Source organism: Fusarium oxysporum, chromosome VI (assembly GCF_013085055.1).
Source record: "Fusarium oxysporum Fo47 chromosome VI, complete sequence".
In the NCBI taxonomy this organism is placed as follows: domain Eukaryota; kingdom Fungi; phylum Ascomycota; class Sordariomycetes; order Hypocreales; family Nectriaceae; genus Fusarium; species Fusarium oxysporum.
The window spans coordinates 2,142,777-2,166,934 of record NC_072845.1 but is presented as its reverse complement, the minus strand read 5'-3'; the positions used below and the strand labels follow the sequence as shown (position 1 = coordinate 2,166,934).

Below are 24,158 nucleotides of genomic sequence, written 5' to 3'. Positions count from 1 at the left end.
ATTCTACCTATTCCTATCCCCTATCCTTAAACCAAATGTCACTTTCGTGTCGTTACTGAGCCGCCTCCCCACCGAGTGGCTCAGTCTCTTGTTATCCACACTTCCCCCAATAGCAACAAGCAAGAAATCCGTCGTAGGCAGGGCTCTGTCCCTTTCTTCATCTTCAAGAGCAAGAGTACCTCATTTTCGGATACCGGACACCGCAGAGTGTCTTGGTTCACTGATATCTTCGAGGTATACATCCCCTTTCATAGCTTTGTTGGTCGACGACGTACCCCGATCATCAAGGCTAAAATAGGGAGTACCGCGATTGCTGGGAGCAGCCCCTTCCACTGAATCATGCTTGCAAACTATGATGACTGGACCTCAGTCGGTATGTCTGGCCCAGTGCGATCTCCTGGGGAATTCGGGAAACGGTTCTCGCCCTCTCTTGACTGATTTGAATGGTTGTGGTTCATGTCCACAGATGTGCTTGGCTCCTGAGGCGGGTTCTGAGCGGCAGCATTCTCTCCCCGAGACGCAGGTTTCTTGCCGCCCTTTCTGCCCTTCCGACTTTTCTCCTTGGCCTTTTCGAGAAGTCGTTTGCGATCAGCTTCTTCCTGTCGGCGTCGGCGGTCTTTCATCTCATACTGTCGGATCAATGCTCTGGGTGGTACTCCAAATATCATCTCGTATTCGCAGAATTCGCAAATCCACTCATCAGCTGTTTTGGTGGAATCCCGTCGCGCCTCTTGACGACGACGCCGCGCAGCCCTTTCGAGTGACCTGTCTAGACGTCGTTTGCTGTCTCGACGAGAACTTCCGGAGCCTCGACTAGCTGCCACGGAAGACCCATCGTGAGGAGCAACACTGCCAGGTGGTAAGGAGCCAGGGCCAGCCTGAGTCGACATGCTGTGCTTGCTCGCGTGACCTGACGGCTATGTCAGCAAATCAGGGTCTCGACTATGCAATATGTACTCACCGGGCCACTGAATCGTGCCAGGAACTTGGGAATCACAGGTGAAAGTAAACTGGGTCGATGCTGGAGTCGATTTTGTTGCGGTAGAGTGTTGCTGAAGCAGACTCACGTTCTCCTGTCCCTGAGGTCGAAGTTTCTCGGCGTTTGCGATAGCATTTGATATTATACCACTGCCCTCTTGCTCTGAGTTTGCGTTAGCAGCTGGAAGTCCGTTATAAGTAAAATGCGCCCAGTTGTGGAAGAAACAGAGATCAACGTAGGACTGCGGGGGAGAAAATCCCATCAGCCAAGCGGCAGTGCAAATTGTCACCGGAAGAGATATTGAAAATGGTGTGCAAGTCTCCGTTCCGTTTTATGCTGGTAGCCGAAAGCTATGGAGGGCAGAGCAGGAAAACCCCATGGCTGAACAACCTCTCCGCAACGAAAGGCGTACCGGCATAATATATTCAGAAGCTCGGTTGAATGCATGCGCTGGTGATAAATCCATATGTAGGAGTTTGGAAAAACAGCAACAGAGCATGAAAAAAGTAGAAGAATTATTGACGTACCGCCCGGAGCCCACTGAGATGCCGTGGCTTTTGAGCCTCGCCCAACCCACGCATTACTGTTGCCATCAGACAATGCTCGCAGCGGGCTTCTGCCGTTCCTTGAGCGACCAAGCCTGCCCCGTCCAGGTCCTGATATTCCCTGATTGTTGGATGAAAAAGTACCCGTCGTTGGATGTGAGACTGAATGGGAGTGCGCCCGGTCGTTGTGTGATTCATCGGTAGGAGAACGTCCCGCACCAGCTGAAATGGCAATCTCATTATTCAAGCCCTGAGTACCATTAACAGAAAGCTCCCCTGCAGAGGGAATTTTGCGCTTCTTGTTGTTGTTCGTGTTCTCAAATACATCATAACCATCCACCGAGGACGTTGCGGAAAGCGGCGGTTGCGGATTAGGGATATCTGGCTTCGAGGATCGCTGAGTACCACGAGTCAAGATCTCCGGGGGTGATCTAGTAACAAGAGTGCTTCGCAAAGCCGGCTCTTCATCGTCGCCATCTGGCAGCCCCAGCCCATTTCGTCGAGGGGTATAGTTGCACCCCTCCTCCGCTCGACGAGTTTGTTGAGATGGGCTTGTAGAACATGCTCTTGGCGGGCTCGTGTCTTCCCTGAAGTTGTATGGTGGGTAATAAAAGAGAGGCGTAGTTTCGTGAGTTGAAGGAGGATACGCTATTGTATCTACGGTCCTCGGTGAGAGCTTCTCGCGCAGTCGACGTTTCGGTAACGGCCGAATCGGTCGGTCTGGGAACAGCGACGATACAGTATCTGGCGACATATTGAGATTATGACCTGCGCGTGAACGAACATTTCTCGTTAGCACGTAGATCACCAGAACAATGAGGAGAATCGCCACAATTATAGGGAAGTTCGACATGGCGGCAGATGGTATTGGAAGATTTGTTGGCACCGTCAGAAGCTGCTCAGCCTTGATGGCAGTTGAAAGCAGTTGCAGGATCAACACCGGCTAGATTGGCAACCGACGGGCCAAATGCAAAGCAAATGGAAAGCGTACCCATCGAACATTGTATAGGCTCTGTTCTAAACGACGACAGACACGACAGTCGAAGGGCAAGTGCTGCCAAACGAGGGGTCGGAGCTTGTACAATTCGTTGGCAGCAAACAAATTCAATACTGCAATACTAGTTATACAAGTCGTAAAGAAAACCAAAACCGTGATCTGCAAAAGACTGGCTTATCTCTTCGAAGCTCAGAGGGGTAAACTTGGTTCGGTCGGGCTCTAAAACGTTCTGTGTGCGGGTCAGAACATATCGTCGATATCACGACTGAGTGTTTGGCACTGGCACGAGTACCAGCCTGCACCGGCTCGGCTCGTTTCGTACTTGTATCGATTCCTGTAGTAGGTATACGAATGACTGCCAGACTCGCTCGCTCTTGGTCGCTCAAGGCCGGGGCTCGCTTACCCAGTCATGGACGGGGTGATGGAGGGGGTGTTCGCGGACACGAAGGACGCTTTTATATGAGCGCAGACGCCACAGTAGGCACAAAAGGAGACAAAATTTATGAGGCAAGAATTATCAAAGCGAGTAGCCAGAATAACACAATGCGAAGTCCGATAACGCCCTCAAGGTTGCTGTATTTGAGTGTGATTGAATCACCAACTACTAATCTGTGGAGGTGCTAAGGTAGGCAGGGCCCATTGGGAGATGGCAGGTTAGGTAATCAGACTGGCGCCTCCAATACTATTGACCATGACTGTCCCGCCTTCCCGTCTTCTCCAATTCCTACTGACAGCAGCCACAAGAAAAAAAGGACGACTATAGACTGGTGTTTACGATTTTGAGCTTCAACTGTACATTTACTTTTGTGTGTAAACCCATCCTGAGTAGTCTATACTGGACCGGAGCATTGTGAAACAACTGTTTTGTGGCTCACTCGAACAACATGGAATTCAATATTTTCCTGATGTCACTCGTCAGGAAATGCAGGGCATGCATGGTAGGGCAATTAATATGGAAACAGTCTCTAAATGATGCGGAAACAAACCGCTCTCAGAGTCTCATACCGGGGCCGGCCAATAGCCATCTGATCACTGTGATGCGCTGTGCCTCAGCTGTGAGTGGGCACTAATTTTGCCTGACTAAGGTAGCTTGGCTGCGCCAGTAAGAGACTTTCGTGAACCCCAAAAGACCCCTGTATTCGGAGCTTGTTAGTGGGCTCAGTCTGCACAGTGAGCGCTATAACTTTATGTCCTGCAGGTGGGTTTGTAGTGGTTCCATCGGCTTTTGCTTTGGGAAGTATCCCAAGCAAAGTGAGACCCGCGCCCACCTTCCTGCCCACTTTCCCACACCCATCCCATGCCCATGCCCATGCCCATGCCCGTGCCCGCGCTTCTTCTGGTTATCCTCTTCCTCCTCCTCTTCGTTCCGAAGAAAGCTTCCACCCACTCGTCTCTCTCTCATACTCATTGTTACGGCATCTCTCCGTGTCATGACCACGGCGTTTTTACTCGGTCTCGATATGCTTGCTTGCCAATCCGTCCTTCGATACCCTCGCCCTTACTCGACATTCTTCTTTCAGTAGCCGCACTCATCGCTGGTCACTACCCAGCTTCAACAATCCTTATTCCTTGCTCAGCACCACCAATTCTCGCGATTTCCTTTCCTCTCAACTTCTCGATCGGCGCTGGGAAGAACATATCTACTCTATTTTATTCCACGCGCCGTTGTTGGTTCCGACACCCTCTCCCTCGTCCTCTTTCTTCCATTTTCTCCTCTGTCACCTCAGATCGGTGACCCGGCTCCCTCAATGGCACCACCCTCGCCGCGACGGTCATCAAGAGCCCGCGCCACCAATTCACAATCCCAACAGTCATCTGTATCCTCAAGCACGTCTGGTCGAGTTGAGCGGAATACGAGATCAGTCGCCAAACCCTCTTCCAACAAGTCCACACCCAGTGCCTCTTTGTCCTCGGAGCCGTTTGAAGATCTTGACGATACCCTCCTCGGTCGAAGGCGAAAGCGCAACCACGAAGACGAAAACGAGAAGACTTCGAAACCCGATAATTTTGAAATGGCGAATGGCAGTGACGACCTCCAAGAAGAGGAGGACGAAGCCGTGCGATGTATCTGTGATGCAGAAGAATACCCGGGCCGCCCACCCGTGGAAGGTGCCGACCTAGATTTCTTCAATGCCATAGAATTTACTGAAGACGTTACCGGCTTCTTTGTTCAATGCGACATTTGTAAGGTCTGGCAGCATGGCGCCTGTGTCGGAATCTTCAGCGCTGAGAGCTCACCCGAGGAATATTTTTGCGAGCAATGTCGCAAAGATCTCCATAAAATATATACTGCAAGCAACGGGTAAGTCGATTTCCCAGCATGCTTTTTGGCTGGCAAGACGGATTTCATGTTTGAAATTCCTGGCTGCTTGAATTCCTGGACAATGCCTGTTGTGCGGCCCTCCTACGAACCTGAGTACTGACAAGTTTGTTTTCAGCCAAAAATGGTCCAAGTATGTCCCCCATAACAGGCCGTCGCGCGCAACCTCTCGAGCCGCCTCAATTGCTAAGGAAGGCAATCGTTCACCCAAGACTGGCACGAGCAAGAACTCGCGCCCAACTTCCGCCTCACAAACCTCAAAACGTCGATCCACAATGAATAGCCGCGACCGAGCTTATGAAGACGAGCAACTCCTGCGCGCCATTGAAGCAAGTAAAGAAGATGTCCCTCAAGATGGACAAGAAATCATGACCCGACGAGCGAAACGGGGACGAAGCGATAGTGAAGAGTCAATCGCCGTCAATGCTCGGCCACGGGATGAAAAACTGGCATCACTAAGGAACCCGTTAAGTGTAAAGCGACAGAGAACTAATTCGATGTCACCTTCGCCTCCCACTGAGCCGGTCGAGGTTCAAAGTTATAATGAATCAGATGAGGAGGTTAACACTCGAAATGGAGCCAAGAAAGCTCGTAACAGCAAGAACCAGCGAACCAAGACGGAGAAGGAAGATAAAGAGCGCCAGCGACAGGAAGCTGCAGATAAAAGGAAAGGCCGCGCAGAAAGGCGACGAGGAGAGGGTAAGTTGGACCGTACATTCTGATCAAGCATGGTACTGATCATTGTATAGATTCTGACCCTTCAGAGGAAACACCTCCCGCCGTTGCTAACCCTCCAGCTACCAAAAGCATCGAGGTACCAGTTATTATGGAAACCCCTGCACTTGCGCCGCCCCTTCCCGACACACCCCCTGCGAGCAACCAGACCGTCTCAAGCACCGCCAAGCGCGGCGGCAGAGCTACACATAAGAAGGGCAAAGGCAGAAACCAATACACCAGGGATCGCGATGCGGATGGCGAATCCCCAGAACGATCCATGTCACGGGACATTCAAAAGAACGGCGAAGAACCCACCCCTACACACACGAAGCCCACAAGTGAACATCGACATGGCAAGTCAAAGCCCGCCTTACACCACAAGTTGAATATGGTGGATATGAAGCGGCGTGTCGGTGCCATAATGGATTTTATTTCAAGGACCCAAGTGGACCTTGCAGCGGAAGCAATCCCAGGCACGAACGGAAACGCAAGCAACGGAGAAGCATCACCGCAAAAGTCCTCAGATTCCCATTCTGTAGAGAATGAGGATACAGCAGGCTCTTCTGAGGGCAAAGATTTCAAGGATCTGAACTGTATAGAGATGATGGATGTCCTGACACGAGATATGGTCAAGTGGCAGAATCAGTATACCTGACGGCAGCATTTTGTTTCAGTAGGTCCATCATAATGAGACAAAAGGGACCTGCGCTCGATTTCTTATTTAAGGCGTTTCCGGTTAGGTGCATTCAGGGGCGTCACCAGCATCCGCAGAAGATGCAACAGGCAAAGCTGTATGAGCTTGTCTATACTCTGTGGTCGATGTTATTCTTTCAATGGAACCACTTCACGAGGCGAAGCTGGTGTTCCGGCTACCTTTCTACATATACCCTAGTACGGCCCGAGGGTTCGGTCATTGGCGTCTTTGCACAATATTGAGAGACATGGTAAAGGCGGGGAGGAGGACAACTCGAATCAAGTTTGGCACGAGATGGCAGAATAGGCTTAAATAGTGTACATGGAATATGCTCTAGTATACAACGTATGGTACGGAAATGAATTCCTGAGCATGCTAGGCGCCTGCCTTCTCTTGTGCAATTGCCTGTTTCTTCTGTTTCTTTGCTTGATTTAGACTTAGAGGAGGGTTGTCTATGGACTGCTGATGCTTCTCTGACCCCTCGTCAGATACATCGTCCAGCACAAACTTGCCCATTTTCCCATGTCGCCATAAATGTAGGATTCTGGTAGCAGCCGATTGCAAATCAGGAACGCCTTTTAGCTTTATTAGGCCGTCTTTCAAAGCAACGGCGGTAAGGAACTCATGAACATCGTTGGTGGGTTCGCAGTATCTCTCATACAAGGTCGGCTTGAAGAGGTTCATCCGGTAGAGGAGGTAGTCTACCAGTATCTCGGTTGGTATTAACCCGTCCTTTATGCCCTGGACGAGCGCAAATTTGAGCATAGCCTCGCCGTCACGAACGTAGGGCGGGAAGACGCCGGGAGTGTCCAACAGAAATGCACCATTTAGGCCTACGCCCTCACTCTTCCACTCTGGGTCGAGGATGCGCACATTTGTGCCCATTTTGCGCGTCACGCCTGCTTGACCTCCAGTCTTGGCTACCTTGGGGGATTTCCTCCGTATGCCTTGGAACCGTAGAGCGTTGAGCACTGAACTCTTGCCGACATTGGGCACTCCGACAACTATGGCCCGCAAACCGAGTATTGAATCTTGCGCTACAGCAGCTCTCTTGATCATTTTGAGTAACCTATCTGTCGTAGAGGGTCTGTGCTTGTCCCAGAAGATGACATTATCACCGTAAATCTTGCGCAGTGTGTTCTGGAGATTTGGTGTGTCTGTTGCGTAATCGCATTTTGTGTAGATGATGATTCGTTCGTTACCGCCTATGATGCGATCTAGATTGGGATTGTGTGATGTGAAAGGGATTCGAGCGTCGCGGCATTCGAGAGCAAGAGAGATATGGCTCTTCATTTTGGTCATCTCGCTGAAGCCCTTGGCATGATGGCCAATATAGTACGTTTTCGGTATCGAGTTCGGTACGACAAAACTTTGCCGAGGGACAAACTGTGCCATTGTGTCGATTCAGTATGATTTTGCGGTTGTATGTCGTATGCAAAAGGGAATTGAAGAAGCGCCGTTGCCTTTTGAGTTGGGCATCGTGGAGCATTGAGATGTGATAGGATGAAGAGGACCCTGAAAAAGAGGGCATGATGTAAATCTGATTATCAGCCTCGTCTTAGTGCCCCACCATGTTCAGCCTCGCCCCTCCGCACGTGTCGATAAGAGCTGGCGATAAGAAGAATTACGTCATGCGCAGCTCTCACCATCGTCGAGAACCTGTTTGAACCAATTGATATTGGAGAATTGCCCACGCGGGTTAGGACAAAGCATGGAGAGACACAACCAAGTGCCGCCTCGCCCTTTACGGCACCGTCAAGGGCAAAAGGTTGTAGAAAGCCAAGGAAAATCGCCAAAGCCAAGAAAAAGCCAAGACTGGGCTTGAGCTTTTTCACTGAACCGAAGCGATAGCGAGACTGAGAGAATAATAAGTTGACTCAAAGCCCCCGGGACCAGGCGATTTTCCAACATGTGCTTCAAATCCTTCGCAGAAACGACAAATTCTGTCTTGTCACTTGTATCAGGACCGACGTGAACAATGGCTGGGCCAGAGCCTATCCAAGACACTATCAATGTTGAGCGGACGCCAACGTTCGGCTCTGGAAATACCATCACACAAACCCCAGCTGAGGATGATGCCTCGGGTCCTACAAATGGAGGAGGGCGAGCATCCAGATACTTTGCAAGAGGTGGAAAACTTCGACCCTTTCGACTGCTGAAGGAAGATGTTATCAATCTCAAGAGTCGATACTTATCAGATTGGCAGGTCTTCAATCAACAGGTGGTTGCAAGTGCAGTCTATATCTTCTTCACAAACCTTCTTCCCGGTATCACTTTCGCCAGTGATTTATACACGTTGACCGGCAAGTCGTGGGGGACCATCGAGGTTGTGTTCAGCACTGGACTTTGCGGCCTCATTTTCTCTCTGTTAGCAGCATGTGAATACCCTTCTACATCGAGACATACTGACAAGAGCTCCTAGTTTCTCGGGTCAACCTCTTACGATTCTGGGTGTCACAGGCCCATTCTCGGTGCTGGCCGAGAACATCTACGAACTATGCGATACACACTTTCATGTAAGTCGATAATACAGTGCATGTATACTGGTGGCCATCAGCTAACACCTCCCAGGTCGAATTTCTGCCAGTCATGGCATGGTCCCTCATCCATGCTGGTTGGATGCACTATCTACTTGCCATCTTCAACGCGCATGACTGGACCATGCAATATGTCACCCATTTCAGCGCCGACATCTTCTCACTTCTCAACAGTGTTATCTACTTCCACAAGGCGGCAATGGAGCTGAAGCGAACCCACACTCGAGTCTCCCTCGCTGCCTTTCTATATGCTGTTCTTGGAGCGGTGGGAACATGTCTCCTGGCCATTCTGCTGTCCACCGCAAACTCGTGGAAGCCTATGTTCCATCGGTACGTTCGACTTGGACTTACAGAATATGCTGCTGCTATTTCCATTATTATATGGATCGGAATCCCATATATCGGGGAACTGGCATCATTAGATCATATACGGCTCGAAGTCCAAACCAGCTTTCGACCCACAAACCCAGACAGAACGACTTTCTTTGTTCGCTTCTGGGAGATACCTATCGAATGGGTCTTCTTGTCCATGATTCCGGGCGCCATCGTCACGGTCTTGTTCTACTTTGACCACGAAATCAGCAGCATCATCTGCACCGTAGAACGATACGGGACCAAGAAGCCAGGCGGATATGCTTGGGATGTTGCTCTCTTGGGAACCACTACCATCCTTTGTGGTATTCTTGGTATTCCTCCGGCAAACGGCCTGTTACCTCAAGCACCGCTTCACTCAGAATCGTTGATGCATTATGTCATTGAGAGTCCTCCTGCGGAAGAAGGGGAGCAGCCAGATTCGCCTCGACCAGTCGCAAGGACATATGAGCAGAGATATTCTCACTTCATTCAGGCTTCTCTCATTCTTATCTTTGTGTCTCCCCCGCTACAAAAGCTTCTGGGTCTCACACAGACATCAGTGCTCGCTGGCCTGTTCCTCTTCATGGGTTACCAGTCTCTATCTGTCAACCCTATTCTTGAAAGAGTTGTAAACCTACTCACACCGCCATCTGATCTCCCTGCCCTCCCTGATAATGTTAGCTGGTTCGGTATTCACATGTACACAATCGCACAGATCATCATAACAGGCATTGTTTTTGGGGTGACCCTGACAGTTGCGGCCCCTGCATTCCCTCTGATCATCATCGCTTTAGTTCCCGTCCGATTATCGCTCATGAACCGCGTGTGGAGCCGTGAGACGTTGCGATTAGTGGATGGATGGGCTTGTCGGGAGGGCAAACCGGAGGATTCGGATTCAGAGACGATGCAGGTGCAAGGATCTGGGGATGAGGAGAAGGCTGGTGTTTGATTTGACATGAATGCTTCAGAGAGGAGGTGAGACAACATATTGCTGCTAGTAACAGGGGTCAGAATATCCATATACAGATACACAAAGATTAGACTTTGCATGAAACCCATATGAAGTACGGAGTAGATTCATTCGTCAGCCCATGCGTGTCCCTAGTGTCTTTCATACGATAATAAGACTACCCCGCAGAAACTGCACTTCAGTTCACTCTTCTCTCTAACATCAACTCTCTTATTCAAAACATTCGAGTGAGCGACTGCAACGCTGATTCATATAACAGTTGGAGTAGGGATCATACAGCCCTGAAAGATACAACTTGCGTCATTGGGCCCTCGCTGGCGATCGGATCACCAACCATTTAACAACCTTAAAGTGAAACACTTCTAATCAAAAGGAATATGACAACGTCTGTGCAGGGGAAATCTGCGCTTGTCACTGGCGGTGGCTCAGGTATACACATGCCAAATACATAGACATGCAAGGAATTATATTGACTGACCATGAAGCACAGGCATCAACTTGTGCTTTGTCCGTATACTCCTAGACAATGGATGTTCGGTCCTCGTTGCCGATCTCAAATTACGGCCCGAAGCTCAACAACTCCTGAAGCAATATCCGTTCCCTGGCGTTGACGGCAAAGCTGGGGTCTTGTTTCAAGAAACCAACGTTGCATCTTGGCCACAGTTGACGGCCGCTTGGAAGAAGGCCTTGGAGAAGTTCACAACTGTCGATATTGTTGTTCCAGGAGCCGGTTTGTTCGAGCCTCAATGGTCCTCCTTCTGGGAACCACCCAGAACTGAGAGTAACGAGGATAGTGTGTCTCGAGATGATGCCAATGCGGAACCTGGACACTATGCAGTCTTGGATGTGAACTTGGTATCTCCCATTCGGCTCAGTCAACTGGCTATCGGGCATTGGACAAAGACGAAGCAGAAGGGATGCATTGTACATGTTGGCAGTATGGCAGGCTACTTAGCTGGCATAGCAACACCCTTGTACTTTGCGAGTAAGCATGGCTTGCATGGGTTTGTGAGAGCATTGGGGGGATTGCGTGATGAACTTGGTATTCGAGTCGGCTGTATTGCTCCCGGTGCTGTAGAGGTAAACTCACCAAGTCTTTATGAGCCTTTGGATGACTGCTAATGCATGGCTACCACTAGACTCCTCTGTGGCATGAAGACCCAACCAAAGCAGTCATGCTAGACGAGGATACAGTTCTGATAGACCCTCTAGAAGTGGCTCGAGGCATGTGGCAACTTGTCGTCAACCCAGAGCATGGCAATGGCACCATCCTCGAAGTGACTAAGGGGGAAACGAGAGTTGTGCCACTCTTCAATGCACCAGTTCCGACAGGTGAAGGCATTATGGTACCTGGGTATGAAGCTTCTAAGGACGCTCTGTATGCGAAGCTAAAAAAAGAGGGCTTGAATGTATGAGTGACGATGTATCACCGAAGTCCTCATCTCCCAGACTGCCGTGACATTGTTGGACGGGCATGAATTGGATACCTCATAAAAAACTCTGCACAGCCTCAGATACGCAGCAGAATATTTATAGATACAGTGACGTTCACCGATGCACTTGTACGTCCTGATCTGTGCTTCAGATTACGACACAAGCAAGCCACAGGCGGAACCATCACAGATCTCTAGTCAGCCTTCCCTGCGCATGGATCAGATCAAGGACCGTGAATATTAAGGATCTGGGTTCAATTCTTCATTAGCCTCATATCCAATAACAAGAGGGAGACTTCCCTCTAGTAACGGAGCTTTGACCAATATCTTGGCATGTTGTCTCCAAAAACTCTCCTAGTTTTCTCTCAAAACAGAATCACCTATCTGTACAAATTCCTCTTTATAAATAGATGTGTAAAATCCAAAAGGGCATCCGCAGCGTGCTCCTTCCTGTCACCTCCCAAGAAATTTTGAAAAAAAATAGCCTTGTAACTCTCACAAAGAAATAATAATCTGAGATGATTCTCCGCATAGTAGTAGCAGGGGCCGTTCAGGTGATGGTGACAAGTAATAAATGACAAATAGTGACATGAAACCCGTAAGATGACCATGATACACTGCATTGTAGTATCATAGCGCATAGCATAGAAAACTAAAGCAATGCCAAACAAGAAGAAAACAAATCCATAATTCGCACACCGGATAAGTGAGCTTGCGAAACGAGTTGGGTATCTTGATGAGCTGCCTTCACCATACTGCACTGCTCTTGATTCCTTCTCCCCCCATTTTCCCCTGCTCCACTGCAGACACCCTTTCCCCCAAGACATGGGCTGAAAACATCCTTCTCGCTGCGCAGAAAACGGATACGATAAAAGAGACGCGTTTTCAAAAGTGGTTGGACCGGCACATGTTATGCTGCTGCTGCTACTTCTGGCTCGATCGATAATAATAAAAAATAGGTGTAATGTGTTGTCTTGTCTCAATTTCCGGTCTTTGAATATGTAAATAGTTGAAAAGGAAAAACGGGGTGGCTGTCCAGCCATTATTGGCGAGTCGAGCACGGCAGGCGCATTTGGCTCTAGGTGTCGCATGAAACGTCGATCTACTTGATGTTCTTGAAAAGATCAGAACCCAAGCTTCCGTTGTCCTTTTCGAGATCGGTCAATTCGGGTATCATGGGAGGCGGGGGGCCGGATTGCTTCTTGGGTGTCGGTGCACGAGGACCTTCCTCCATAAACATGGTACTGGCTCGTTTGTTGGGGATCGTCTCTCCGGTCCTCATGCGTCTGAACCAGCCGCTGGTTCTCCTAGACTTGCGCTCGTCGAGGTAGCTTGCACCGCCCTGGCTACTCGGCCGGGCAAGGCCGCCGGCGCCGGCGGCTGGGACACTTCCGTTCGATGATATCTGGCCCTCTGCATAAGTGTTATTCAACATGGTTCTACTGAATAGGCGACGGATGCTGCCTTGGCGGCTTGAAGCAGCTGGGCTCAAAGGAGCATCCTCGTCGGCGTAGCGTTTGGTTCCAGCGAGATTACCATTAGAAGAAGCAGTAATGCTTGGCTGAGGTGTGTTCTTGTTGACGTCCTCGGTGACACTGCTGTATGTATCCTGTCCTGGTTCCTTCTTGGATTCGTCCTTGACGTCTTTGGCGGGTGGCGGTGTCTGTGGAGGAGTTGGGACCTTCTGAACAGGTGATTCCGGAGGCGGTGGGATATTGGTGCCGTCTGTGATACTACCAAAGTTGAGGTTGAGAGCGGGCAGCTGGAATCGCGAACCTCCGCCGCTCTTGCCAAAAAGAGACGACATAATGGAAAAATAAATCGGTGATTCGTGCACGATACGATACGAGGCGGATCGGACGGAGAATGGAAGAAGGCAGGTCGATTCGATGGCGAGGGCCCGAATTCGGAAAGGGGTATTCAGTAAAAGAAGGATAGGCGAAGCGAGGGCCAAGGAGCTCAAAAAGAGAATTGAAATGGCAACCAAAACTCTCAATGAAGCTGTAATTGATGACTGGGATCCAGCAAGCGGGTTTAGATGACGAAGCTGAGTCTCAAACTCCCCGCAAGAACAGGGCGAAGAGAAAGGAGAGTTCTAGTAAACGGCTTTGACCTGACCAGGATGAAGAGGTACCGCAGAATAACGAGGCAAGGTACAGACGCATCCAGCACAGCACAGTGCTGTAGCGTAGCGTAAGGTAAGGTAAGGTAAGGTAGAGGTGGAAAATTGGAGCAAGGGTCTGGTGGCTTGTGGTTGACTGCAAGTTGCAGGGATCCAACACGCGGCGTGGCGTGACGCTTTTGGTAACAAGGACGATGATCCCAGACGTGGGGAGCAATTGAGGCGATGAGTAGTTGATGTAGAGATATTATGAGGCTGTAGATGATGTAGGATAGAAGAGAGGAGAAATTGAATGGAGAGGAGAGAGGGAGGAGTATGTGTTCAGATGAGAAGAATTGGTGCAAGACCGGGTCTTAGGCTGGAGGAGAGAGCCGTAGGAGGTACAGTACGACCTTCCTGATGTAAGTGGAGAATGTCGTGGCTGGCAGCGAACCTAATAAAGCTACTTTGGGGGTACTTCGAGGTTCGAGTGCCACACAAGTGTTTCCTTTTCAAGACCTTGCCCCTGAGAGACTGCAGCGAGCCCGCTCTTCCCTGGACCCTGCTGGAGCCACGCGAGTTGGGCGTCTTTGGGCACGCAAAGTACTGCTTGGTATCTGCGTTACCAGAAATGGTGATTGGTCTAATCGATATGGGGGATAGCGGTCCCTCTTGCAGCGTGTGGCTGTCAAGATTCAAAGGTACCTCTAAAGTACTGACCTTGAATCTTGGAAGCCATCATGCAATCACTCAAGACTACGGGACAGACCGAGACTATTGAAGAAAATGACACCGGATGGCGAACGATTCCGAAGCAACAAGGTTGAATCAACTCTGCTATAGACTCGTAATATATCAGAAATTAAAAAGAAAAGAAGCACCGATTGATCATTGAGTTGATCATACAAGATTCAAAAGTCAATTCATCATATTCACTGCTCCCTTGTCTTTTCTCCCTTACAACTCCGAGAAAACACCCTTTTCCTAACGCCACAGACGTGTGTCAAGGCTCGATGAACCACCCATTCGATGGAGAGAAGAAACGTTGGCGCCAACATGTTTCAACCGGGCCTATATCAAACGGTACCATGTCGATAATTGTGACGAGCTGTTATCTGTCAACAGTGCTATACCATTGACCATATTCACAAGCTGCCTTGTTGCCGAGATTACTCTTTCAGATAGCTCGTATCTATCATCACAAGTACCTTGGCACTCGAGGCGCAGTTTCAACACGACGAACGATACGACTCGAGCAGCCGAAAGAAATTCTTGGTTGGACTGGATTGCGTTTCCACGGGAGACCAGGAACCCGCTCAAGAGACTAAAACATGTTTCACTCACGGCACGATTGATTGTCTTGCCTTTTTTCTCTGTTAGAGCGATTCAAGATCGGACTATGGCTATCCTCCCTTTATGGTGCATAGGAGAAACAACCTAAGTTTATGTGATCTACCTTTTTACTGAGGTAGTCCTGGGACCAACCTCCAGCATTTGCAGTAAAAGACTCCGATCCCTCTGGGCTGTTTCTCACCATTGCGAGTCATGATAAGGGGAAGTATCGTCAAGTACCTCAATCTTCACGAACCGTCTATGCTAGCGCAGCCAGACAATTCTTGTTCCCTATTCAAGCTGTAGAAACTCTGCCGCTATTCCCAATCTTATCTCTTGTGTTACCCGTCTCGTCGACATCTCCCGATCTAGGAAGGCCCCCGCGTTCCACAAACGCGGGAATGGATCCATCATCCCACCCACATTAAACGATTTGGGCCTCGAATTTTGGACTTGGGCCCTCCAGAATCTTCACAAGGTCCAGAAATTCTGTTTCTCCGGCTGGGGGTGCGGCCCCATTTAATCGCATAATCTAATTGGCTTGTCAACATTTCACGTCATAGAGCTTTAATCGTTTTGAACCGAGCTCGGTTGAACTTGTTTCGTCAAGCTTGAATCAAGCATCAACCTCAATTGAGGAAAGGTAATCAATTTTCTTATTTTAGTTCGACAATTGATTGTAGACCTTCATTACAATGTCTAGCTCGCAGTGTCTGCGCCTCAGGCCACTCGCCTCAGGCCTTGCAAGGCCTTCGGCTAAGCTCAGTGCTCAACATATGGCCCGACTTCCCATGATCGCCGCACGATATAAGTCGGGTCCTTATGGCTACACACAGGCTAAGGCTCTTGTCTTCTCAAAGCCTGGAGACCCAGCCAAAGTTCTCAAGTATGTATATTTTATATCTCACCGTAGATAAGACTAACAACTGTCTATAGGCTTCACAGTCACTCTGTCTCCCCTTCTATTCCCTCGGATTCGGTCCTCGTCCGAACTCTCGCCGCTCCCATCAACCCCGCCGATGTCAACACAGTCCAGGGAGTTTATGGCTCTATGCCTCCCTTCACCAACTTAATTGGTACCGCTGAACCTTCCGCCATTCCCGGTAACGAAGGTGTTTTCGAGGTCGTTTCCACAGGCTCATCCTCTTCCTCGCTACAGAAAGGCGACTGGGTCATCCCCGCCATCGGCCAGTTCGGTACTTGGAGAACACATGCCATTGCTGAAGCCGATAAGTTTATCAAGATCGATAAGGAGGGCTTGACTCCTACACAAGTCGCGACCGTGAGCGTCAACCCATGCACCGCCTACCGCATCCTGCGACATTATGGACCCAGTGCTGGTCTTCAAGCTGGTATGGGCATGCGCCCCCTTGAAGTTGGCAGTGGTCAGTGGTTCATTCAGAATGGCGCCAACTCTGGTGTTGGACGAGCTGCTATCCAGTTTGGAAAGCTCTGGGGCTTGAGGAGCATCAACGTTATTCGCGATCGCGAAACACCCAGGGCGACTAACGCTTTGAAGAAAGAGCTCCAAGACCTCGGCGCAGATGTCGTCGTTACCGAAACCCAGTTCCTAGCTCCCCAGTGGAAGGACCAACTAGCACAAATCACCCGCAAGGGTCGTGAGGAAATCGGTCTAGGCCTCAACTGTGTTGGAGGCAAGTCAGCCACCACAATCGCTCGATCGCTCGGCAAAGGCGCTACTATGGTCTCTTATGGTGGCATGGCTAAGCAGCCAGTCTCACTACCCCTCGCTCTCCTTATCTTCAAGGATGTCCGTTTCCTTGGTTTTTGGCTCAGCAGACTCAATGAGGAGGATCCTACCGGCAGGAGACATGCCATCAACGATATTCTCCAGCTCATTCGATCTGGCCAGTTCCGCGACGTCCCTATCGAGGAGGTCAAGTGGGACTGGGAGACAGAGGAGGAGACTCTGCGCAATGCCGTGCAGCAGGGCCTTGAGGGATTCCGTAAGGGCAAGGGTATCTTCACATTTGGCGAGACATAAGCGGGATAAAAATATGTGAATAAGAGTATAACGTACATCGTGATTGGCTGGGCTGGCTGTTCCATTATGAACAGGTGAACCAGACCGCTGCAGAGTGTGATAAGTAGCCACTCCTTAAACCATGGTCCGAAGGGTATACAGATCCAAGCCCTCAACGAAATGAATGACAAATGCAAATAATCAGATCAGGTTTATTGCCTAGCAAAGCTGATTTATATTATATGAACGCCCCAACTCCTTTTGCCCGTGTCATCAGCAATCATTCTATGCCCTGAAAGCCTGTGCCCACTCATGCAGCTTGTCAATGACAACAGGAGCGTAAGATGTTTGGGCTTCCTCAATAATCCGGTCAAAGTGACTCAGTGCCTCTTCTTCACTCAACTCCAAGTGGAAACGGTCTCGGACCTTGAGCACTGCCTTATCAGGCTCAAGTCGGATATCAGGGATGTTGGCATCGACCATGAGACTGAAGAGATTGAGAATAAGATTTGAATTTTTGCGTAGTGCCGTAAACGCAAGGAAGCAGTACTGCTTGAACTGCTTGTAATACTCTGAGTTCACGCCACCCATGCAATCCACCATCTCCTTGGACAGCTTCATCAGAGGCGCGAAAGGCTTGGGATCTCTGCCAAGAATGTAGCCGAAGTCGGCATGGAAGAAGTGGCCGTCAGGTGCAAGCAGCAAGTTCTCCAGGTGACGATCGCCAACGCCGAGGATATAAGTGATGACACAGTATCCTGCGCAAGATCTTACGTACGTGTCCAGGGTTTCTTGTCGGACGCCAAGAGGTTGGTTGTCATCCGGATTGTTAATCTTTAGGTAGGCCAAAGCTGGGTTGTTTTTGAACTTGTTAGCGATGCTTGACAAGCTTTGGGATTGTACAAACTGCGAAGCGCCAGCAGAAGTACTTGTCGCCAGGATCTTGTAGGGTGACAGCTTGAGGTCAAGGTTCTCTTTCTGCAGCAGTTGATCCATGAGAGTGATGATCTGGATAACAAGCTGATCCTGTCTAAGATCATCGCCCAGCTTGAAGATAATGGCATAGGAGCTCCCAGTTGTTGTCCTGAAGGTGCACTTGAACGGGTTTAGTGAAGACTTGAACACAACTGTTTGATCTGGTATGATGCTCGTAATCAGTACTGAAGGGTCAAGTGGCATCGGTAAGGGCGGATCGAATGATAACAACTCGTTCTTGGGATCAGCCAGAAAGTGCTTAACTCGGTCGACCTTCTTCGGAATGGATTCATTCGACGTTTTGACCTCTTGAGCAATTCTCGAGAGAATAGCGACTAACTCTGCTTGGCGCAAAAGAGTCTTGCGCGTTTCCTGGCCATCTGGCTGTTTGACAAGCTCGGCCATAAAGTCGTATGCGACCTTGCGGTAGATGTTGCGGTTATCGATCCCTTGCTCAGGGCTGGCATCGTCACACTCGACCATAAGATACCAGTGGAAATAGTTGCCGAGCAAAAAGTTGGCAGCCGCACGCTGGATCAGGAAACGGGCCAGGGATGAATCTTGACTGCTTTCCTCTTCTGAATCTGCTGATATGTGCTCATACTTGAGCGCTTGAACAAGTTGAAGAAGATAGAGCAGAAGTTCCTTGTCGTCGGCTTTTCGCAATCTGTCTACAGCGTACGAACGCACAGCAGAGTTGTCGAAGGATGGTCCGAGGAGCTCCAGCGCATCGTCAACATCAATTGCAGTCCAGCGCCCGAGAACTTGAATAGCTTGTCTCGCCTCGCCCTGATCTCTCCAGTTGACAGATTTGACAAACTTTGTCAACGCTCTCTTGTCTCGTGTCAAGTGGTAACGGAATTTCCATACCAGATCTGCCTCCTCTGGGGTGAGAACATGAGTTGGAGAATATGACATTATGAGATTGAGCTCATCTCGAACCTTGGCATTCGGCTTCAAGTTCTTATCAATGATGCCGTGCCTATACGAGCTTCTGAATAGTCTTCGATGCTTGGCCTCTGCAGGGTTGTCTCTGTGTCCAACTTCAGGGTCGTAGACTTTGATGAGCCGTCTCCCAGGTACCGAGGAGCTCTCGCCCACGGCATTGATACCTGGGCCGTAATGAACCTCCGGCTGACGATTTGCAAGGCTTGCCTGCGAAACCGAGAGATTCTGGAAAGCTGAAATCGGGAGCGGATCGTATTCGTGGTCAGCGAAGACAACAGGGAAATCGAAACGTGGCAGCTCCACGTTCAGTAAGAACGTCGACTGTCCAGGGCGTCCGTCCTTGTTTTCGCCATCTTGATTGTCCGGATCGTTCTCACCGTTGATAGCTCGTTGTCTCTGGAGCATTTTCATTGACGATTTTGCAGCTTGTAGGCCTCGTTTCTCAAAGCTCCGAAAGACCATCTGATCCAGCCAGTCAACCCGAGGGATCTCGCCCATCTCGTGTTTCTTGAACAAGGTCTCCATCCGTTCTAACTCCTCTGCATCCTTATCTAGTGGAGGGACTTCCCCTTTCCGCGTTGTTTTCTTCTTTGTCGAAACCAGCGCGGGCGTTGTTGAGTTGTCGGTACCGTCTGCATTCTTGTATCGGTGAACAAGACACTTTTGTCTTCCCTTCTGTACTTGATTGTCCTCGTCAAACATGGGCAGCGTCGTGCCGCCAAACGGAATGGCATGGCCGATGGCCCCTTTGCCGCCAGTCGGTGATAGATCCCACACTGTTATAGCCAAGCATGAGTTCGCTGGTAAGGAGTCGTATGTGATAGGCAACTGTAGCCACTCATTCCATCTAACTTGGTCAATACGTACGCCATCACATTCGGGGGGTATCGTACTTTCGCTCGGATCGAAAAGGTTTATAAGCGGTCTGAACAGGGACAGTCAAGGGTTTTGATCCAGCCCAGATCTGCACTGTGACATAAAGGTCAGAGTATGGGCTAACAGCTCTTGTTAGTCTATCGCAAAAGTCAGGGTAGTGGGCAATGTCGCGCACTTAATGTTGGACCCAGCGTGGCGCAAGTCGGGGCGCTCGAGAAGAGTAGAGTACTTGAAAGGAGGTTCGTCGCCCTCAAGGTTCATACTGCCAAAAGTCAGCTTCAGTATTCCCATGATGGAGGGGTTCGAGGGGCATTACATGCGAATAGTCACAGGATGATGGACGTCCTTAGAACCCGCAAAGGAGAACGGGTCCATACGCCCGTACTCAGACATGATAGGCTATGTCATGCTGTGTAGATAGAAGAGAAGTGGAGATGCACGCAGAGAATGAGAGCTATTGTTAGTGTTGAAGGTTTTGAGTTGCGTTATTGAACATAGGCAGGTACGTAGTGGCTGGTGTCGAGGTGCGATAAGATAACGTAGAGTGACGTTCACAGCTCAGCCTACCTTATTCCATCTACTGTGGAGAAGATCACATGGGCCCCGTCATAAGGTCTACCTCAGACCAGGTTAGCACTCCACATACTACTTTAGTATATGTACCTTAGTCACTACAGACTTTGACTGTTCAAAGCCAAGATTCATTGACCTCCTCGATCAGCAATCGAAACAGGAATGTTTATTTTATTCAAGTACTTTCTAACTCAATCATTGGCTGAGCCACTAACCATGTTTTTATTTGCTTGTCTATGAATTCCCTCTTGTGGCTAGTTCCTTGATCAGCCGCCGTTACCGCACCATCGGAACCTCTACTACCGGACTGAAGATTGACACTTTTTTGCTTTTTATTTGGCTACTCACTTCCCAATCTGTAGTGACTATTGATGGGATACAGCATGTTCTCGTATTTTCATCAACCAAACATCGGCATGTGTCAAGATTCATTTCCCGAATATCAACCAAGATGCTACGTAGCATTGCTAGTCGAGCTTCCTTATAAGTGCCCCTGGATACCTTAGTCAAACATAGACATGGCAATGGCAATTGTCGATGCCTAATGACCCCAGACTTTCTTATACTTCCCGTCAGCCGACTAAATTGACCAGTCCCCAGCATTGGTTCATTTCATACTACGTAGCTACCCTCTGCGGCACTTATATCCCGATCCGTAGTCGTGTCTCAGCGGACATGGATACTGCATAGCTAGGCGCATCCCAAACTTCAAAGCGCATAGCCCAAACCTAGAAGCCACACCATACTGTCATCCCCATCAATCAATGGATATCCCTCAGGGACATGCGCCAAAACTTTAGGCATTTCGTATCCTGGCCTAGCAAGCCCCAGCATCTGAGCCTCCTTCACCTGTAGGTCTAAGAGGACCTATCACGTGCGGCCTTTTGAGGCGTCATAACTAATCTCAACAACCTTCAACTCTCGGACTCAATGCTTTCTCTCTAGAGCATTGCTCCCTGCTGTTTCAACTCATGCCACGACCTCGGCTCGCCCAAAGTAGGCCAACATGTCTCTTTCGAGACGCACCGATGCCGCCTCCAAGTTTACGTCTTCGGGGAGATATACCCCAGAGGCCATGATAGTCATAGTACGACCCCTGTCGAATTCGATACTCGAGTACTCCATTTAACACGCCCTATAGACCTGTGCCACTATTTCGCTGTACAATGGCATCGAGCTGCTTCTCCTCATCTTGACATCATCCAGGCGGCATAACGACCTCTTCTCATGGAGTCTTGCTGTGGCTTCCATCGGTGTGCTGCCGTATGCGAGTGGCTGGTTGGTTCGCTATTTCGATGTTATAGGGGACGTTGCAAATATGCTCATAAACGACATTGGCTGGATACTCCTGACTACCGGCCAAGCTCTTGTTCTATATTCTCGACTCAACTTGCTCTTCAAAAGCATCACCATTTTGAAGGTTACGAAATGGATGATTATCCTCAATGCTATTATATGGCACAGCGCAGTTACTGTTCTTTTATTTGCTATCAGCACGCAACAAAAGCTCGACCGCAACGGTGCATTCATCAAGGTCCTAAAGGTTCAGCTGGCATTCTTCTGTGCTCAAGATTTCCTACTTTCAGGTCTTTACATTTGGAAAACGATGGAGATCATCAAGAGAAAAGAAGCTGAAAACCAGACTCCTCGAATAATCTGGCACCTGTTTGCTATTAACGTGGGAATCGTGCTAGTCGATGTCACGCTCCTCGCCGTTAGCTTTACCAACAATTTCCTATGGCAACAGGGCATCAAGGCAGTGGCCTACTCGGTAAAACTCAAGGTTGAGTTTGTTATACTCGGGAAACTCAGCGACTACGTTCACAAAGGAGGTGAATTGATCAGTGCCGAACATCCTGTGTTTGGATTTGTAGAGATGGAGCCCGAGCCTCCGTCAAGGAAACAATCGACACAACCATCAGCTACCCCTGATGCTACACATTTAGAAAGAGTGAGGAAGCAGTCGAATATTTCTGCTGCAGAGTCGTCGCGCAATCGAGAGTTCATGTCCGATGAGATCGCGACGGATAGAAGCGAAGTTGTTAAAAGGCGTACACTGGGTAAGGGCAAAAGTAAATGCATGGATGATTGTTGCAATACTGGCGTTTCGGCTTCAAAATAGTATTATACCCCATGTTTAGTCAATTTTTTGAAATTTCAAACCATTATACTCTCTTGAGGCCAGTCAGTACATGGTATTACAATCCTGAAATTACATAGTGTTGCATTATCGGAAGACTATCAGACTGGTCGGCCTATTGAACAAATAATTTCTCAGATACATGTACAGTATTATTACAAATTACTACAAATATTTGTACTTCACTCCCCAACTCCTCCTCTATGCTCTGCTCGTACATCATCATCATCTCATCATCCTTTACGTCTATTTGTGTCCCTGGAGATGCCAGTCAAACACCTTCATAAACACTTCCTTTCCATCTCCCTCCAAAACATCTCCATGGCAAGGAATCATGGTATGAAAGTCCCACTTGGCGATCTGTGCCATGCTGTCGTTGAAACTCTCACGGTTCTTGGCGAGGAGATACCAGTTGAATCTCTGTAACCACTTGGTATCGCCACGGGGGTTCTGAACACAAGCGAAGAGCTTGCCAACAGCTCCATCTGCGGGCAATTCTGATTCGGGCACTTTGCTGTACTGCTCGGTGGGGGGTAGGTTGAAGAGAAGATCGGCCTGGATCAGGACTTGCTCAGGCTTGTAAAAGAAGACAATCTCAAGGTTGGCGTGGCCGTCGACGTATTCATAGTCGAAATCGGCATCGAAGTCGGGGTCAATCTTGATTTCCCGCTTGTTTTCCTTCTTGAAGACAACAGCAAACTCATCGTCGTTGATCTTGGGATCATCGGTCTGCTTAGCGCGCTTTTCTGGCAGACCCTCTGGGCCGATGATCTTGGCCGAGGGATACTCCTTTTTCCACTCAGAAATGAAGATGTGGTGCTCATAGTCAAGAGCAACGATATAGCGGACATCGCCTCCCATCTCCATGACTTTAGCTTGGGTGGCTTTGGTGAGTGCGACTGGTGAGAAGATGGCCAGGCCTCCTGAAGTGAGCTTGACTATCGAGCGTCAGTATCGCGCTGAAGTTACCTCTTATGAATGGAAGAGCATACCTAGAGTACCTCGGCCACCAATCTTGACTTTTCCGAATCGTGAAAAGGGGACTGAGAAGGTGGCAATGTTGGGGGTGACATTGCGAATGACCATGACATGATCAGGGTCTGAAGGGATGAGTTTGGACGACATTTCTGCTGAGTTGGACGTTTCTGGTTGTGTGCTGAGGTTGTGTTTCTGTGCTGGTAGAGTGAGAGAGGTTGTGAGTTTGGGTCTTTTGATTGATGATGTCGCAATACGAGGTTGAAGATGTATGACGTTGAAGTCGTGTGTTGGAGTATGTCTAAATGCACGTGAGAGTCGAAAGAATCTTTGTTGCTGTTGGTGCTGGAATAATCTGGATGCGTTGACGTTTAAGTATTGAATTCGAGACGTCAGACGTATCATCACGACCAAGGTAATTAATTGTCATCCAATGTCGAGGCGGACCCTGAACTTGAATTGGTAATATTCCAGTTGAGAATAGAATTAGTCTTTGCATTTCTTCAATGACATCAACATTCCGATCCATCCACTGCAATCAATCGGCCGACTCTGGCTGAGTTGGCCCAAGACCCTGGAAATCGGGACTGCTAATTCAAGCATCAAAAGTGGATACAATTGAGCAACATGTGAGTGCTGATATTCCAAATACTGCAATACGCTACATTTAGACTGGGATGCAGCATAGGTAACCTATTCAATTCTCTT

General features: G+C 49.2%; 10 protein-coding genes across 10 annotated transcripts; 4 read left to right on the top strand and 6 right to left on the bottom strand.

The window, feature by feature from the left end:
• Window positions 1-350: 350 nt before the first annotated feature.
• FOBCDRAFT_203092 (uncharacterized protein) lies at window positions 351-2,377 on the bottom strand (the record flags this gene model as incomplete). The annotated part of the gene is made up of 3 exons (XM_054705052.2): window positions 351-910; window positions 962-1,159; window positions 1,507-2,377. 3 exons carry the CDS (start codon window positions 2,375-2,377, stop codon window positions 351-353), a joined length of 1,629 nt encoding a protein of 542 aa, XP_054561027.2.
• A 1,444-nt stretch (window positions 2,378-3,821) lies between these two features.
• On the top strand, window positions 3,822-6,603 carry FOBCDRAFT_225985 (uncharacterized protein). Its single transcript, XM_031186540.3, has 3 exons — window positions 3,822-4,823; window positions 4,960-5,540; window positions 5,591-6,603. The coding sequence occupies exons 1-3, from the start codon at window positions 4,270-4,272 to the stop codon at window positions 6,211-6,213; spliced, it is 1,758 nt and encodes a 585-aa protein (XP_031037675.2). The 5' UTR covers window positions 3,822-4,269; the 3' UTR covers window positions 6,214-6,603.
• FOBCDRAFT_225984 (P-loop containing nucleoside triphosphate hydrolase protein) lies at window positions 6,604-7,801 on the bottom strand. The gene has a single exon (XM_031186541.3). It carries the CDS (start codon window positions 7,645-7,647, stop codon window positions 6,628-6,630), a length of 1,020 nt encoding a protein of 339 aa, XP_031037676.2. The 5' UTR covers window positions 7,648-7,801; the 3' UTR covers window positions 6,604-6,627.
• Window positions 7,802-8,230: 429 nt separating this feature from the next.
• Window positions 8,231-11,528, top strand: FOBCDRAFT_137705 (uncharacterized protein; the record flags this gene model as incomplete). The annotated part of the gene is made up of 7 exons (XM_031186542.3): window positions 8,231-8,619; window positions 8,675-8,768; window positions 8,824-10,084; window positions 10,282-10,340; window positions 10,509-10,542; window positions 10,604-11,193; window positions 11,253-11,528. 7 exons carry the CDS (start codon window positions 8,231-8,233, stop codon window positions 11,526-11,528), a joined length of 2,703 nt encoding a protein of 900 aa, XP_031037677.3.
• Window positions 11,529-11,784: 256 nt separating this feature from the next.
• On the bottom strand, window positions 11,785-13,108 carry FOBCDRAFT_41660 (uncharacterized protein). The gene has a single exon (XM_059612189.1). It carries the CDS (start codon window positions 12,635-12,637, stop codon window positions 11,927-11,929), a length of 711 nt encoding a protein of 236 aa, XP_059467377.1. The 5' UTR covers window positions 12,638-13,108; the 3' UTR covers window positions 11,785-11,926.
• On the bottom strand, window positions 12,649-13,728 carry FOBCDRAFT_294775 (uncharacterized protein; the record flags this gene model as incomplete). Its single annotated transcript, XM_031186545.3, has 1 exon — window positions 12,649-13,728. The coding sequence occupies exon 1, from the start codon at window positions 13,351-13,353 to the stop codon at window positions 12,649-12,651; it is 705 nt and encodes a 234-aa protein (XP_031037680.1). The 5' UTR covers window positions 13,354-13,728.
• A 1,860-nt stretch (window positions 13,729-15,588) lies between these two features.
• On the top strand, window positions 15,589-17,174 carry FOBCDRAFT_41653 (uncharacterized protein). Its single transcript, XM_031186546.3, has 2 exons — window positions 15,589-15,865; window positions 15,916-17,174. The coding sequence occupies exons 1-2, from the start codon at window positions 15,675-15,677 to the stop codon at window positions 16,982-16,984; spliced, it is 1,260 nt and encodes a 419-aa protein (XP_031037681.2). The 5' UTR covers window positions 15,589-15,674; the 3' UTR covers window positions 16,985-17,174.
• A 5-nt stretch (window positions 17,175-17,179) lies between these two features.
• Window positions 17,180-20,278, bottom strand: FOBCDRAFT_225977 (kinase-like domain-containing protein). Its single transcript, XM_031186547.3, has 4 exons — window positions 20,079-20,278; window positions 19,938-20,024; window positions 19,780-19,881; window positions 17,180-19,733 (listed from the first exon to the last, which is right to left on the bottom strand). Exons 1-4 carry the CDS (start codon window positions 20,153-20,155, stop codon window positions 17,249-17,251), a joined length of 2,751 nt encoding a protein of 916 aa, XP_031037682.2. The 5' UTR covers window positions 20,156-20,278; the 3' UTR covers window positions 17,180-17,248.
• Window positions 20,279-21,041: 763 nt separating this feature from the next.
• FOBCDRAFT_225973 (uncharacterized protein) lies at window positions 21,042-22,540 on the top strand. The gene is made up of 2 exons (XM_031186549.3): window positions 21,042-21,422; window positions 21,477-22,540. The coding sequence occupies exons 1-2, from the start codon at window positions 21,342-21,344 to the stop codon at window positions 22,455-22,457; spliced, it is 1,062 nt and encodes a 353-aa protein (XP_031037684.2). The 5' UTR covers window positions 21,042-21,341; the 3' UTR covers window positions 22,458-22,540.
• FOBCDRAFT_225971 (uncharacterized protein) lies at window positions 22,541-23,936 on the bottom strand. Its single transcript, XM_031186550.3, has 2 exons — window positions 23,468-23,936; window positions 22,541-23,413 (listed from the first exon to the last, which is right to left on the bottom strand). Exons 1-2 carry the CDS (start codon window positions 23,853-23,855, stop codon window positions 22,722-22,724), a joined length of 1,080 nt encoding a protein of 359 aa, XP_031037685.3. The 5' UTR covers window positions 23,856-23,936; the 3' UTR covers window positions 22,541-22,721.
• Between the last annotated feature and the right edge of the window lie 222 nt (window positions 23,937-24,158).